The following is a 16,414-nucleotide window of genomic DNA, read 5'->3' as shown; positions in this document are numbered from 1 at the left end:
CCTATTTCAGTGCAACCCCTCGTTACACGCTTTCTTAAAGGCTTGCTCCATTTGAAGCCACCTTTACGTCCTCCGGCCCCATCTTGGGACCTTAATCTGGTTCTTGGTAGCCTTATGAAACCACCCTTTGAACCTTTTCACTCCTGTGACCTTAAATATCTCACATGGAAAGTGCTTTTCCTTTTGGCTATCACACTTCAGCTCGCAGGGTTAGTGAGTTACAGGCCCTAGTTACCTACCCGCCTTACACTAAACTCCTGCAGGACCGGGCGGTACTCTGCACTCACCCTAAATTCTTACCTAAGGTAGTTTCGGAGTTTCATATTAATCAATCCATCATACTACCTATTTTCTTTCCCAGGCCCCACTCCAACTCCGGGGAACAGACTCTGCATACCCTCGACTGTAAACGTGCTCTAGCTTTCTATCTAGACCGTACAGTTGCCCACAGAAAGAGTACTCAATTATTTGTCTCTTTCCATCCTAACAAGTTAGGGCAACCTGTGGGTAAGCAGGCTCTTTCCTCCTGGTTGGCGGACTGCATCTCTTTCTGCTATCAGCAAGCTGGCATTCCCTTCCAAGACCGTGTCAAGGCACACTCTGTGAGGGCCATGGCGACTTCAGTAGCTCACCTTCGATCGGTGCTGCTTCCTGACATCTGCAAGGCTGCCACCTGGAGTTCTCTCCATACAATTGCAGCCCACTACTGTTTGGATAAAGCTGGAAGACAGGATTCCATCTTCGGCCAATCTGTCTTGCGTAACCTTTTTCCAACATGAAGTACAAACACCCTTCCGCCTACCCGGTGGGGTGCGGATGTCCTCTACCAAATTCCGCCCTAGTTGTTGTGCCTGTTGCACGCCGTTGGGTACTTTTGGTGCATGTTCGGACATCCTCAGCTCGGTACTCACCCATTTGTGAGGACAACCATCCTGCTTGTCCTGTGAGAAAGCAAATGTTGCTTACCTGATGTAACAGGTGTTCTCACAGGACTGCAGGATGTTAGTCCTCACGAAACCCGCCTGCCGCCCCGCGGTGTTGGGCTCGTTTTTTCTTATTTTATTTTTTCGGCACTGCCTGTAGCTTTGAAACAAGACTGAAGGGAGACCCCTGCTGGCTGCAGGGTTGGTGCCGTGCTGGGCACGCCCAGTAGGGGCCAGTCAAAGTTCCAGAAACTTTGACAGAAGTTTTCCGTGGTTGGGCTCCATCCTCGATGTCACCCATTTGTGAGGACTAACATCCTGCTGTCCTGTGAGAACACCTGTTACATCAGGTAAGCAACATTTGCTTTTTCCACAGATAGATGAATTAGCCATGCTGTCTGGGACGTCCCTCCAGGCGGCTAGGTGGCAGAGATCTCTTAGAACACAGAATCTTTCAGTGTATTGTGCCTGCTTGGATCCTCCCGCACTTCCCCCACCCCCCTCAGTCCGTATCCAAGCAGAGGAGGTGAGCAATAACTGTCCGGGGAGGCGGGAAGGTCAGCATGGCTAATTCATCTATCTACGGAAAACACCGTTTACGGTAAGCAAACTTGCTCTTTTCCCATAGAAAAGCAGCCATGCTTTTTGGGTGAGTGCAAAGTTTCTGATCATGTCCCAATGATGAGATGAGGTAGTGCGCTCAAGACAGTGGAGAAGATAGGCGGACAGTTCATCTCTGTTGTCTTCACAGCTTTAAGAAGTGCCCGATTTGAGAATTGTTTTGCCCATGGCTGCGTCAGCTGCGGTGCAATTGTCTAAACAGTAGTGAGCTGTGAACGTGTGCAGCGAGGACCAGGTGGCAGGTCTGCAAATGTCTAGAATAGGCACCTCATTAAGGTGAGCAATTGAAGCAGCCATAGCACGAACTTGGTGAGCCTTAGGGGAGGCAGACAAGGTCTACGAACATTTCTCATAGCAGAATTGTATGCAGTTTGAGATCCAGGACGAAAGGATCCTTTTGGAAACTGGAAGTCCTGGAGCATTAGGGTTAAATGATACAAAAAGCTGGGAGGCTTTGTGCTCAGTGTGCGTGCGGTGTTTATAGAAAGCGAGTGCCCACTTACAATCCAGCATGTGTATTTTATGCTCTGCCTCATTACTATGTGACTTTGGGTAAAAAGTTGGAAGGGGAATGGATTGGTTTCAGTTTTCCACCTCAACCACTTTAGAACAGAAGGTGGGATTCATACGCAATGTAACTTTGTCGTGATAGAACTCCAGGTATGGCGAGTAGTGCACCAGGGCCTGCAGCTCGCTGACACGTCTTGCAGAGGTGAGGGCGACAAGAAACAGCACCTTCCAGGAGAGGAACTTTAGATGGCAAGTGTCCAGTGGTTCAAAGGGTGGTAGCATCAATTGCTCTAACACTACATTCAAATCCCATGGAGCTGGTGGCTTCCGGATCGGAAGCCGGAGACATAAAACCCCCCTTCATGAATCTTGAGATGAGAGGGTGACAAGAGATTGGTGCTTCATTGTGCAGAGAATGGTAGGCTGCTATGGCACTGAGGTGAACTCTGACTGAAGTCGTGGCTAGTCCCTTCCAGTAGAGCAGATGGAGGTAGTCCAATAATCGCTCAGGTGGACAGGCGAGCAGGTCCGTCCCGTTTTCTGAGCACCAGGAGGCATAACGGGCCCATTTCCTTTGATAATTAATTCTTGTGGAGGGTTTCCTGGAAGAAACTAAGATATCCTGAAGCTGAGGTGAAACGTTCAGGTGGTGGAATACCAGCCTTTCAATCTCCATGCAGTGAGACTGAGAGATGGCTCAGAGCTCCAGTAGGTTGATCTGTTGCAATCATTCCCAGGCGGACCACAGGCCTTGAGTTTGAAAGTGGACTAGATGAGCGCCCCATCCTTTGGTGGAAGCGTCCATGGTGAGGATGGTGTGATGCACTGGGGCCCGCAGGGTTGCTCCTACCAAGAGCTCCAATGAATTGTAAGACCTGAGTGGGTTGCAGATTCAATTTTTCGTAGTTGACAAGCAGCCCTAGGTTGTCCAGGCAGTGTATGGTTGCAAGAAGATTGGTCTATAGGAGAGACGGGTTGGGGGCCACCAGTAGCCAATCATCCAGGTAGGGGAATACTTGAATCCCCCGTTGTCTGAGGTGAGCCACTGCTACCGCTAGGCATTTGGTAAAAACTCTGTGGGCTGAGAAGAGGCCAAATGGGAGCACCTTGTATTGAAAATGGCGGCCAGTGGCCGTAAAGCATAGGAACCACCACGATGTGGGATGCATTGGTATGTGTGAATAGGCATCCTTGAGGTCCAGTGAACACATCCAATCGTTGGGGCGAAGGAAGGGAAGGATGGACTTGAGTGACGTCATTTTGAATTTTTTCCCTCGTCAAGTTTCTGTTGAGAGACCGAACCCTCCTGACTTCTTGGGCATGAAGAAGTATTGGGAGTAGAAGCCCTGGTGGAACTGCGCCGAGGGCAGTTCGTGAATGCACTGTTGCTGAAGCAAGTTGTTGATCTCCAATTACAGTGGACAGCAATGCGCCGATAAGTGTTTCTGGCACACCAGGTGTGTAATGGAGGGGATGGAGTGAAAACTGAGGGAGTAGCTCTCCTGTATGAGTCATAAAACCCAGAGGTCAGATGTGATTGCCTTCCATGTCGGAAAAAAGTGGGAGAGCCATACCCCACCAGAAGCGGTAGCGATGGGTTCACCTGCCATAAAAACCCTGGGGGGGGCAATAGGGGTGTTGGAATCCTGAGGTGGACGAGGCTGCTAAGGAATGCATTGGCATTGCCAAGTCCCCTGTTGGGAAGACTGAGGGCGACTCAGTGTATATTGAGGAGGCCAGTAGGACAGGTAAGGCCGGTAAGGACGTCACAGATAAGGCTTTTTATATGAGGAGAAGTATCGTCTTGAGAAAGCGGTATCTGAAGGAGAGGTCAGCAACATTATGGCCACCTTCTGCTCCTTGAGCTGAGCTACCATCTCTCTCAATTTGTCTCCAAAGAGATTATCTGGGAGACAGGGAAGGTCAGCGAGATTCTCATATATGTCCTCGCGAATGGCACTCGCTCACAGCTAAGCGTCGGGCCGTGATGGCATTGGCCATGGACTTAGCCAAAGTCTCGAATCCTTCATAAACCGTTCGCAGGAGGTGCCGCAATCCTTCCTCTAAGTCATGAAATTGTTCAGGAGGCCGGTGGTCTGGGGACGCTTCCTGAAGCAGGTGCTTTAAGGATTGCAGGCATTCGTATAGGTACTGCATTTTATAGATCTGGTGCTGTTAGATTTTGGCATTCAGCATCCCAGATTGGAACGCCTTCTTCCCAAAGTCGTCTAAGTACTTGGAATCATTTCCAGGTGGAGTATTGGAGTATGGGTGTGATTTCTTGGCATTCTGCATAGCGGACTCCACTATTACAGAGGCATGAGGAAGTTGCACTGTAGAATAGAATGGCGACTGCCGCATACGGAATTTCAAGTCCGTCCTGCGAGAGATTGGTGGTCCCATAAAGGGAGATTCCCAGCCCCTGGTCATGACCGCGTGAGAGGGCAAGGTCGTGGGCTTCAAAGACTATTCAAATATGAGGATACCCAGGACCTTTGCTCTCGGGTCAGGAATTCTTCTAGTCTCAACATTGAGACGTTGCCCCACTTTCTCCATGAACTTAGAATATGATAAGTCCTCCGGTGGAGAGATTGGCTCCAGATGTTCTTCCGCCAGATCAGAGGGGTAACCCCACAGAGGATCCTGGTGAAGTGGAAGGCTGGGGGGAAACATCCCCAGGAGGAGAAGTCGGTAGAGGTTGGCCGGGAGAAGGATCTGGACTGAGGCTGTCTTGCGGCGATGGAGGAGCCTCCAGAGGTATCTCGGCTGGACGTTTCCCTTGTTGCTACATAGTGGTAAGGAACTGAGAGAGTATAAGGGAAATCTGAGACATTGCCTGAAAGGCCAATGTGTCTTGAGGGCTTGGCATAGGCTGTCTGTGAGCATCGCTGGGTAGCGGCCTAGGTTCTGTTATGACTGTCGCTGCCCGACGTCTCCACTCCGCCCACCTTACCTTTTTTGTGACTCCTCCCGCGGTTGATGGACGTCTGGCTGTCGCGAGTCTGCCTGCTGTCCTCTCCGGCATCCCCAGTCCGGCTTGGGCGCTGCATCCCGCCATGGTGTCCAGGTACCATAGGGCGCGCGCGCCGCTCGCCCTGCTTCTTATTCTCTTTTTGGCACGAACCTCAGGGGCGTCCCCCGGTGCTGACGTCACACATCCCGGATACAAAAGCCTACACTTTTTGCTAGCTAATCGAGTTAGCAAGGGATCTCCTTATGGATGAGATTCACTCTCCGTACCTAGCTACTCTGCCTCTCCAACTTTTGGACTTTATCCTAATGGGGTACCCGCTCCTCGGGGGCCTCTCTCATTTCTTGCAGGTCGCTATCAGGAACTGGTACTCGCTCCTCAAGGGCCCATGTTCCCTGACTCGCTGCCTGAACCTATCTCTTCTGCTTGGAAGAAACTGCTGCCTACATCATCAGTGAGTTACCAACTTTATTTCCTCAGAGCTGTTCCCTGAAACCAGGTACTCGCTCCTCGAGGGCCTGCCTCTATGTCAACTTCCGGGAGAAACCGCTGTGTGAGTAACTTTACCAACGAGGCTCTATACCAGAACTCTGTGTATGCTCCACTGTTCTCACTATCTCAGTTTTCTCCACTACAGCACAGCCATAGAGGGAATCGCTGTTCCAGTATCCTGAGGAACCCTAGCCCAGCCGGGCTTCATCTCTACTCACTACTGCCACCTCTGGTGGCTTCTCAACTCTGTCTAATAAAAGATATAACTCTGTGTTGTGTGTCCCAAAGCTGAGCCTGACCTGTGGCCCCTCACGGGACTTCCCCTGTGGGTGTGGTCAGCTGCCACAGTGTCCAAGGGTCCACCCAATACCTTACAAACAATAACAGGTTCCCTGGGAGCACCGCTGAGAGGTACTGCAACCAACAGGATTTCCGTGTCTGGATCTCTAGGTGGGAGAGGATCCGTAGGAGGTCACTTGTGCAAAGGTTCTTTGAGGCCTGATTTTTTCTTATGTTGTGAGGAAGTGGACAGGTCAGAGCAGACCCTGGATGTGGCCAAGGAACTATGAGAGGCGGCTGGAGAAGAAGGCGCCACATCTGAGTCCACTACTAAGAGTGGGGAAGGTTCCCTAGGCCGTTTGTACCCTGATGAGTGTTTTTTGGGCATCTTGGTGACAGTGTGCGTTCAGGACATCGGCGATTTGCTTTGATAAGTCGTCGATGTCTTATGTTTGCGCTTCGATGTTGAAGCATGAGGTTAGCTCTCCGCGGACGCGTTGGTGATGCGTCGGGGCCCCGATGCTACTCGGCGTAGATGGTGTCTTCGGCGCCATTGATGCATCTCCTGTGTTGTGTCAGCGCCATTGGATCTCGCTTTGGCGCCGGCCCAGACGAACCGGGAGGTCCTACTGAGGAGGCTCGGCAATGCGTCGATTCTTTGGAGGCCTGGGGGGATCCCGGGCAGGACAGAGTCAGTCTTCAGAAGGGGTATACGATCCCAATGCCGCTTCACATAGTTTGGCGATCCTGGCAGCCCTCTGTCACTGGGCTCGGGGGGATATGTGTCCACAGTCCCTGCAGGTTGCCTGGTCATGTTCCGGACCGAGACAGATGTAGCATCTGGTGCGCCAGTCGGTCACCAACATGATTTTGCCACATTGGCAAAACTTGAAGCCCGGTGGCTGTGCATGCATCTCGTCGAAAAAAAAAAGTAAAAATCTTTTTTGTCAGAAGAAGAGTTCCGCTCAGGAGAAGAGCTCCGCGTGCAGTCAGGCGAGCGGAAAAAAAACAGACTGAGGGGGATAGGGGAAGCGTGGAAGGATCCAAGCAGGCACACTACACTGAAAGACTCAGTGTTCTAAGAGAGCTCCGCCACCTAGCTGCCCGGAGGACATCCCAGACAGCATGGTTAATTCATGCAGCTTATCTACGGGAAAATATACTATGTCCCTTGACCCTCCTGATGTTCTGGCACCAGATACACTGCCTGCAATAGAATCAAACTTGCTTAACGTTGAATGTACTGCGGCCACCTTTTCTACAGTATATGTAGGGGGAAATAACAGAATTGTTACAAACTACCTACCTGTGTGATACTTCCTAGCCTCTCTATAATGGTTACATCCCCTGAATGGATGATAACTAAACCTGAAGTTATTTTCAGGTAATCTTTGTGACTTAGACTCACCTAAATTCTTTACTAGCATCTCAAGCTCTTTGCCAAAAAGATATCAACTTTTAAAAGGCAATCTACATAAATATGTCTTTGACCACAAATCTGCTGCCCAGTGCCAAAGCCAAAGTTGCCTTCTTGCGTCTACCGAAAGAGACAAAACTCTTGCCGACACTCTTGCCAGGTCATATAGACTATCAGATAAATAAGCAGTTGCAGATTTCAACTTAGCCAGCTCCTCTCCTACAGAAAGCTGTTGTTTCCAGCACAAGGCTCTTGCTACACAGCTATTGGAGATGGTCATCTTCAGAGCCAAAGAAATAGCAGAAAAAACATGCTTTAAACTGAGCTCCAACCTCCTGTCATGTCACTCCTTCAATGCAGCACCTCCCTCCACCAAGATGATAGTTTTTCTTGTTACTGTTGCAACCATAACATAGCATTGACATAATTGCTTCAGAGTGTCACCAGGCACGGAGTATAACTTATTATAAATCCTCAATTGCCTGCATCCTGAATCTGGCATTTCCCATTCAAAAAATACCATAGTCTCAATTTCCTGATGTAAAGGAAAAGAAGTTGTTGCCTTACATAGGCTCTTTCAAACAGGATCGCAATCTGGGGTTTTTGAACTTTATCCTCAGTTAGCCTTTTGCAATTACTGCATTCATCTCTTCCCTGTGAAATAATCTCCTCTTCAACCCCAGAATTTCCCCTTCTTCCAGAGACTCATAGCTACTCCCTGCATAATCTAAATCATTTTCTAATTTGGAGGAAAGCATTAACTTGTGCGAACCTAAATCAATATCCCCTGTTAATCTCCTCCTTTTCTGAGGTCTATTCCTTTCTCCCAATGAAGGTTCTAGCAGGGGAAAGACTTCCTTTCCAGGCAACACTCAGGGGGTTCTTAATTGCACACTAATTCAGCCTCCAAGGAACCAATTGCTAAATGCAACAGTTTCAACATGGCCACCATGTCCTAAACAACGGTCAAATTCCCCCTGTTAATGGCCTTGGCAGGGCTTAAATTTTGCTTCCTCTGACCTCTTACAATGGCTACTGGCTCACCTATCTGCCTCTATTTATTGTGCCAATTTGAAAGACTCACTTTCTCTGCTGTGCCGTGGCAGACACAGCAGATGGAACAAACAGATGAGGCATGCTTTCCTCCACAGGCAGAACAGTACTTTGATTTTTCAGTCATGATAAGTTTTGTCTTACCCTCAGAAATAGTAGCAAGATTATTTCCTCTTACATGTTTCAAATGCTCCAATTAATCAAAACACTTGATCCAAGGATACTGGGAGCTTCTGAATCAGAAAGCTCGCTTCACTGCAACACAGGAGCTTGGCCCATTTAAAAAATTCAGCCAAACAATAATACTAGGCTGACTACACCAGCTATTTAGAAGAAAACAAGAAAACACGCTTCAAACACTTTCTTTAAAATAAATAAAAAAGAGTGTGCCTTAGCCAACAGTTTCATCTAGAAGCTAGAAACAGAACACTGACTATACCGGTTCTATTAGTGATATATATACCAGTGATGTCATTTATAAAAAAAGAAAAAAACTCTGTCTCCAATGGCTGGGTGAGAGGACAAACCCATCTGTTCCTCACTGGTGGAGCAGAAGGCAAAGGATTGGCTATTTACCAGCATAAATGGCTTTTAAAATTGCATTCTCTATAATTCCATGTTTGTCATTATTACTTAAATATTATTTAAACAAATTTAATTTATGGCTAGCGAATACATAGCAATATAATATTCCTATGATATATCATGTCTTTAAATTTGTTGTCCTAGGCTCCTGTACTTCTGCTGCCAGTTTCTTACTCTGCAACTTTTCTTTCACATCCCGAAGTATAATGGTATTATGGTGCTCTATTCGAGACCCAATCTTCTAAAAAGGACAATCACCTTATCCAGCCTCATATCCTTACTTTCATAGGGCAATTTACAACTGAATATTACTATATGAACAAACTATTTTCAGTTTGCTTTTCCTGACGATGACAGGTGAGAAAATAGTAAGGGGAATGATTCCAGAAACCGTATACCATAGTTTATATCTTTCGGAATTTTGTTAATTCAGCTATGTATGTTTCTATGTATTACTGCTTAATAAAGACATATATTATAAATTAAACTTTTGCTGTGAGTTTGACGTATAACATTTAAATAACTACATTATTTTTTCATGAATATTTCATAGTGATAGGACATTTTCAAAAAAGTTAATTTTTTTAAATGATAGTATAATGTGTACTCAATATGGGAAAAATAAATACAAAATAAAATCTCACAATAAAACACAATAAGTCTGTCCTGTAGTGAAATTACAACCACTCTGTTGAACCTTTTGGCTTAAGTATATAAACAACTGGTTTCCTGGTCAATCTTTGTATGATTATACTGCGCCGCATACACACAATTCAATATTACAATAGATTTTTTTGTAGGACCAATACGCAACAAGTCTGTATATCAATCAGACCCACCATGGAAAGGTCACATTACTTTATTGTATTATATCTTTAACTATTATAATATTGAATTGTGTATATGCGGCGCAGTATAATCATACAAAGATTGACCAGGAAACAAGTTGTTTTTATACTTTGTACTTGTACTTAGGTTTCTGGAGTACAGTGTGTTTGGGCTGATTCTGTTGTGATTTATATCGTACTTTTTGGCTTAAACATCACACAATTTAATTACCTGTATACAAGCTGTGAATTTGGAAGAATCTGCTCCAATTTGCTGGTATTTTTTATCCTGAAGCACAATATAGCTGGAGATGGATTGCTGGTGAAGACTTTTATAATTCCACTTGGAAAAGACACAGTCATGTCACCAGTGATCTTCACAATACATCTAAATACATAACAAGCAAGCAACGTACTTATATAAACAGTAACAGAAAATAAAAACAAGCGATTATAACTGTCTTCCATTAAAATTAGTTCAGAAGGAAAAATTGATGTTGATTATTTACATCTATTTATTTTTTAAAAGGATTTATTTTTTTGAAATCAACTGCCATTCAAAATTAATGCATTATCCAGGGCTGGACTGAGCATTTGGAAAGCTATTTATTGTTTCAAAAAATTGGAGATTCCACTTTTTTCCCCAAAATAGTCTCAAAGCACATTGCAATCAATGAGAATAGATTAATTAAACTATATGAAAACTTGCAAAGCAACATACCTGACTTCATCCAGTAATAGTTCTCGCTCGTATAACAAATGATTAAGCAAGTCCACCCAAAATTAACACAATTTGCTTCTCTTATTGATTTTTAAAGCTTTAAAATTAAATCCAAACAGGTGACTAACTTTGTAGGATCTGCTCCTTTAAAGTAGGCATTAACAGATTCAGTGAAGGCCACCGCAACAGGTAGGGTGTCTTGATTTCCAAGGCTAACTGGGCTGGGACCACGTGATATACCTAAAATATAAATAATTAAGAGTATAATTCTTATGAATAATTTTAATTTAATTTTTATTCCACCTTTCGTGACTGGTCAGCTACTTCAAAGGAGATTACTTTCAAGTATTGAATGTATTTCCCTGATTCTTCAGGGCTTACAATCTAAGGGATGTATTTACTAAGGCGTGGTATTTTTCCCAGAAGAAAAATTACGATATTCATAAAGCTGCAATAATTGGTACCACAGCTTTGTAAATCCATGAGAAAAATACCACGGTGATATGCACCTGCTGCAATGCATGCAATAGCCAGGAACTGCCATCATCTAAAAGAGCCCAAGTGACCCAAACAGTGAACCCCAAAAAATATCAAACCCCCAGGAGTCTCAAGGGACTCCCTATCCCACCCAAAAGGGGCAAAGGTACTACAGCAGCTGGCTGGTGCTATTTTGAAAGTGGTGGCTCTAGGCTGGCACCCAAGAGGGCACTTTGAGCTCACTGGACCACCAGGGATACCAAGGGATGAGCTGGGGAATTGGGGGTGGGCTAGGGTAGGGGAGTTTGAAGGGGTGTGAAGAGTGCATAAACGGGAGGATTATGGGGTGGGTTGGGGCCTGCAGGTAGATTCTGGGCAAATTTGAAAACTTTTTTTTTTTTAAAACACTTTCACTGCCTTAAGCAGCAGCGGGGAGAGGAAGGAGACTAAGGATCTCTTGAGATCCCTGGAGGTTTCATATACTTAGTGGGGGGCTCTGTTTGAGCTATTTAAATGTCGGCCCTGGGAACATCAGGATGTGTATTAGTGTTCTGATGCTCTTGGGGAAAGTTGGCTACAGTTCTTGAGTTGTAGCTAACTTTCTTTAAAATAACATGGCTTGTAAATTTTGATGCAAGCCATGTTATTTTTTTTTTTTGCATGCTATTACCTAGTAATGAGCTGATTTGCATGCATTTAAGAACATAAGAAGCTCCATCAAGCCAGATTCCTCTTTCTGACATTGGCCAGTCTGGGTTGCAAGTACCTGCAGACCTTCAATAATTGATCTATTTCTTGTCTCTCACTCCCAGAGATAAGCAACAGCTTTCCCAAATCCATCTAGCTAATAAATATTTATAGATATTTTTTCTTTAGGAGTTTGTACAATCTTCTTTTGAGCCCCACTATGGGGGTAATTTTCAAAGGAGTTACTTGCGTAAATGTAACATACTATCTTAGCAATTTTCAAAAGCCATTTACTTTTGTAAAGTGCACTTATTCAAGGAAATCCTATGTACAATTCAATGGCATATATTGTAGCAATTTTCAAAAACCCACTTACTTGAACAAAGTGCATTTCTGCAAGTAAAACCCAGTTTTACTTGAGTAAATGCTTTTTAAAATCAGGCCCTATGTTAGTTGTCTTCCATCTTAGTTGTCTTAACTATGTCCTCTGGCAACAGATTCCATAGATTGATTGTGCGCTGAATAAAAAAAAATGATTCCTTTGATTTATTTTAAATCTGCCAGTTGCAAGTTTCATGGCGTATCCCCTAAGTCCTAGTGTTTTTTGAAAGGATAAAAAAACCCCCATTCTCTACTTACCCATTCCACCCCACTCATGATTTTATAAATCTCAATCATATCCCCTCTTAATGATCTCTTTTCCAAGCTGAAGAGCCCTAATCACTTTTGTCCCCCTTCTCTGCACCTTTTCTGTGTCCACTATGTCATTTTTAAGATGGGGCAACCAGAACTGCACACAATATTCAAAGTGCAGTGGCACTATGGAATTATACAAAGGCATTATGATATTCTCAGTTTTGTTCTCTATTCTTTTCTAAATAATTCCTAAAATTATATTTGCCTTTTTGACCTCTGCTGCATTCTGAGCCGAAGTTTTCAAAGTATTGTCCACAAGGTCTCAGAGGTTCTTTTCCTGGGTGGTGACTCCTCACAAGTAACCCAGCATTGTGTACCTGTTAGGATTATTTTTCCCTTCATGCATTACTTTTCACTTGTCCACATTAAACTGCATTTGCCATTTAGATGTCCAGTCTCAGTCTCACAATGTCCTGCTGCAGTTCTTCACAATCTGCTGTTTTAATGACTCAAAACAATTTTGTGTCATCTGTAAATTTGGTCACTATGCTCTTTATTCCTTTCTCCAGAACATTTATGAAAGCAGAGTTGCTTACCTGTAAAAGGTGTTCTCCCAGGAAAGCAGGATGTTAGTCCTCACATGTGGGTGACATTATCAGATGGAGCCCTGTCATGGAACAATTTTGTCAAAGTTTCTAGAACTTTGACTGGCACACTAAGCATGCCCAGCATGCCACTAACCCTGTAGCCACCAGGGGTCCCCTTTCAGTCTCATTTGTAGCAAAATGTATGAGCGAAAATTAAGGTAAGAAAACGGTATCGAGCCCAACTCCACAGGGTAGCAGCAGGTTTCATGAGGACTAACATCCTGCTGTCCTGGGAGAACACCTGTTACAGGTAAGCAACTCTGCTTTCTCCCAGGACAACAGGATGGTGGTCCTCACATGTGGGTGAATAGAAAGCTCCAGGCTGACTCATAACGATGCAGGCCAACCAGCACCAAACATGTGCAACAGGCACAACAATTGGGGTGCTGTTGGCAATGATGAGGCAGCCTGAAATTCACAGCGGTTGAGGTAGGACGAGTTGGGTTTCTACATTGGGAATAAATTCCTTAGGGCAGACTGGCCAAAGACGGAGTCTTATCTTCCAGCCTTGTCCAAGCAGTAGTGGGCTGCGAAGGTGCAGAGAGAACTCCACGTAGCAGCTCTGCAGATGTCGGCAATCAGTACTGAACGATAGTGTGCTACTGTCGTTGCCATGGTCCTGACAGTGTGCCTTCACTCATCCCTGAAGTGAAAGGCCTGCTTCCTGGTAGCAGAATGCAATGCAGTCTGCTAACCAGTTGGGGAGAGTCTGCTTGCCCACCGCAACTCCAAGCTTGTGTTTGTCAAATGAAACTAAGAGTTGGGTGGACTTCCTATGGGCTATAGTGCGATCTACATAAAATGCAAGTGCACGTTTACAGTCCAAGGTGTGCAGAGCTCACTCACCCGGGTGAGTGTGAGGCCTTGGGAAGAAAGTGGGCAAGTCTATGGACTGATTTAAATGGAGATCAGTGACCACCTTAGGCAGGAATTTAGGGTGAGTGCGGAGAACCACCCGGTTATGGAGGAACCTTGTATAGTGTGAGTAGGTCACAAAGGCCTGTAACTCACTTACCCTGCAACAAGATGTAATGACTACTATGAAAATAATTTTCCATGTAAGATGTCTGAGTTCGCAGGCGTGCAGGGGCTCAAAAGGAGGACACATGAGCCGTGCAAGTACTACGCTGAGGTCCCATGCCACAACTGGTGGTTGTGGAGGAGTTTAAGCTGTATTTATTTATTTATTTATTTATTTATTTAAAACTATTTATATACCGTTTTATAAAAATAAATTGTCAAAACAGTTTACAGTGGGTAAAATAAAAATTTAAAGAAAAACAATCAAAATCAAATTAAATTTAAAATGTACATAAAAGTTAATTAATAGCTAGAAAAAATTCTAGCATAAAATAAATCATTTACTCAAAGTAAAATAAAACGTAAAACATTGTTGCCATGGGACTTACTGTTGCTGGGGGAAGGGAAAGAAAGGGGAGGAAGGGAATGGGGTGAGAGAACGATGATGTAACTAAGAGGGAGGGGGGGAGGGGAAGGAAGGGAAGGGAGGGAATGTGATGAAATGAGTAAGATGGATGAATGCTATAGATAAGTCGGTGGTATATTTTATTTATTTATTTATTTATTTAAAATTTTTATATACCGACATTCATCCAGGATATCATATCGGTTCACATTGTAACGCAAAAACAAACGCACGGCATGGCGCTTTACATTGAACAGTAAAAAACATGATAACAAGGCATTAACGAGTAGGTATATGTTAAATGTTAAGTTTGATCTTGGGTGGGAATATTAAATGCAAGTTGGAAAAGATAAGTTTTAAGTGATTTTTTGAAATGAGAGGGATTTGATATTAACCGCAGTGGATTTGGAAGAGAATTCCAAAGTATTGGACCGGCTACCGAGAAAGCTCTCTTTCTGGTAACATCTAGCCTGGCTTGTTTGGGTGAGGGAATATCTAGGAGATTTTGAGTGAGTGATCTGTAATAAGCCTCTCATGAAGCGACTCACCAGGGGCTGAGCCATTATCAGGGCATCCCCTATGCCTTGATGGTACGCAGAGATGGCACTGAGGTGTACTCGTATAGAGGAAGTCTGGAGACCAGATTCCGAGAGGTGCCAGAGATTGTCTAATAGTTTGGATGTGGGGCAAGTAAAGGGATCGAAGCCCTTCTGTGTGCACCACAAGGTAAACTTCTTCCATATAGAGCGATAAGATTTCCACGTGGAAGGCTTCCATGAAGCTACGAGGACTTGAGAGATGCCACTAGAAAGACTGAGTGGTCAACCTTTCAACATCCAGGCCGTCAGAGACAGGGTCTGGAGGTTCGGGTGGCATAACTTGCCGTGATTCTGTTTTATGAGGTTGGGCTCTGTGCCCAGGCGAATAGGATCCTGGACAGAGAGGTCGAGAAGTATGGGAAACCAGACTTGGTGTGGCCAATATGGGGCTATGAGTATCATGGTGCCTCGGTCCTGTTGTAGCTTCATGAGAGTCTTGCTTATCAGTGGAATTGGAGGGTACCACATATAGCAGACCTATGTTCCAGGGACAGGCAAAGGCATCCATGGTTGCTGCTGTCCGGTCCCTGTGCAGGGAGCAGAAGCGTTCCACTTTGCGGTTCTGTTTGGATAGAAAGAGGTCGATGATCGGTTGACCCCACAAGTGGAAGATTCTGCTCACAACAGAGGGATGCAAGGAAACGCTGGCTGAGGTAGTCCGCCAGTGTATTCTCTGTGCCTGCCAGATAAGTGGCTTGCAGTAGAATTGAGTGTGTCAGGGCCCAGGCCCAAATCTGTGCTGCCTCTTGGCAGAGCAGATAAGAGCCCGTGCCCCCCTGTTTGTTCAGGTACCACATTGCAACTTGGTTGTCTGTTTGGATTAAGACTACCTTGTTGGAGAGGTATTCCTTGAATGCATAGAGGACGTACCGCATCACCCAAAGCTCCAGGAAATTTATCTGACAGGTCGCTTCGGTTCTTGTCCAAGTCCCTTGAGTTTGAAGGCTTCCGACATGGGCTCCCCAACCTAGGTTGGAGGCGTCCGTAGTTAAGGTCACGGGAGTTGCTGGTTGCTGGAAGGGTAGACCTGTTTGTAAGTTGGCCTTGTGCGTCCACCAAGCAAGAGACAAACGAAGTTGACTGGTTATGTGGACAAAGGACGTAAGCGGCTGAGTGGCTTGATGCCATTGAGATTTTAAAGTCCATTGTGTCACTCTCATGGCTAAGTGTGCCATTGGGGTGACATGCACTGTTGAGGAGGAATACCCTAGTGGTTAGAGCAGTGGGCTACGAACCAGGAGACCAGGGTTTGAGTCCCACTGTCGCTCCTTGCGACCTTGGGCAAGTCACTTTACCCTCCATTGCCTCAGGTACAAAAACTTAGATTGTAAGCCCTCTGGGGATAGCAAAGGTTGCTTACCTGTAACAGGTGTTCTCACAGGACAGCAAGATGTTAGTCCTCACATATGGGTGACATCATCAGGATGGAGCCCAATCACGGAAAATCACAATCACAGAATTTTGACTGGCCCCTACTGGGCATGCCCAGCATGGCACTAACCCTGCAGCCAGCAGGGGTCCTCCTTCAGTCTTATTTGATAGC

The 16,414-nt window shown here is 45.2% G+C and overlaps 1 protein-coding gene across 5 annotated transcripts in view; it reads right to left on the bottom strand.

Moving 5' to 3' along the window:
* Positions 1 to 16,414, bottom strand: part of FCHO2 (FCH domain only 2) — a 532,544-nt gene that overhangs the window by 185,047 nt on the left and 331,083 nt on the right. For all 5 annotated transcript variants that reach the window (XM_029574710.1, XM_029574736.1, XM_029574720.1 and 2 more), the window contains 2 exons: positions 10,528 to 10,639; positions 9,911 to 10,066 (listed from right to left, as the gene is read on the bottom strand). In XM_029574710.1, the coding sequence (XP_029430570.1) occupies positions 9,911 to 10,066; positions 10,528 to 10,639 (268 nt within the window). The remainder of the gene's footprint in view (positions 1 to 9,910; positions 10,067 to 10,527; positions 10,640 to 16,414) is intronic.

This window comes from Rhinatrema bivittatum, chromosome 1 (genome assembly GCF_901001135.1).
Source record: "Rhinatrema bivittatum chromosome 1, aRhiBiv1.1, whole genome shotgun sequence".
Taxonomy (NCBI): domain Eukaryota; kingdom Metazoa; phylum Chordata; class Amphibia; order Gymnophiona; family Rhinatrematidae; genus Rhinatrema; species Rhinatrema bivittatum.
This window is presented reverse-complemented; position numbering and strand designations above follow the sequence as displayed.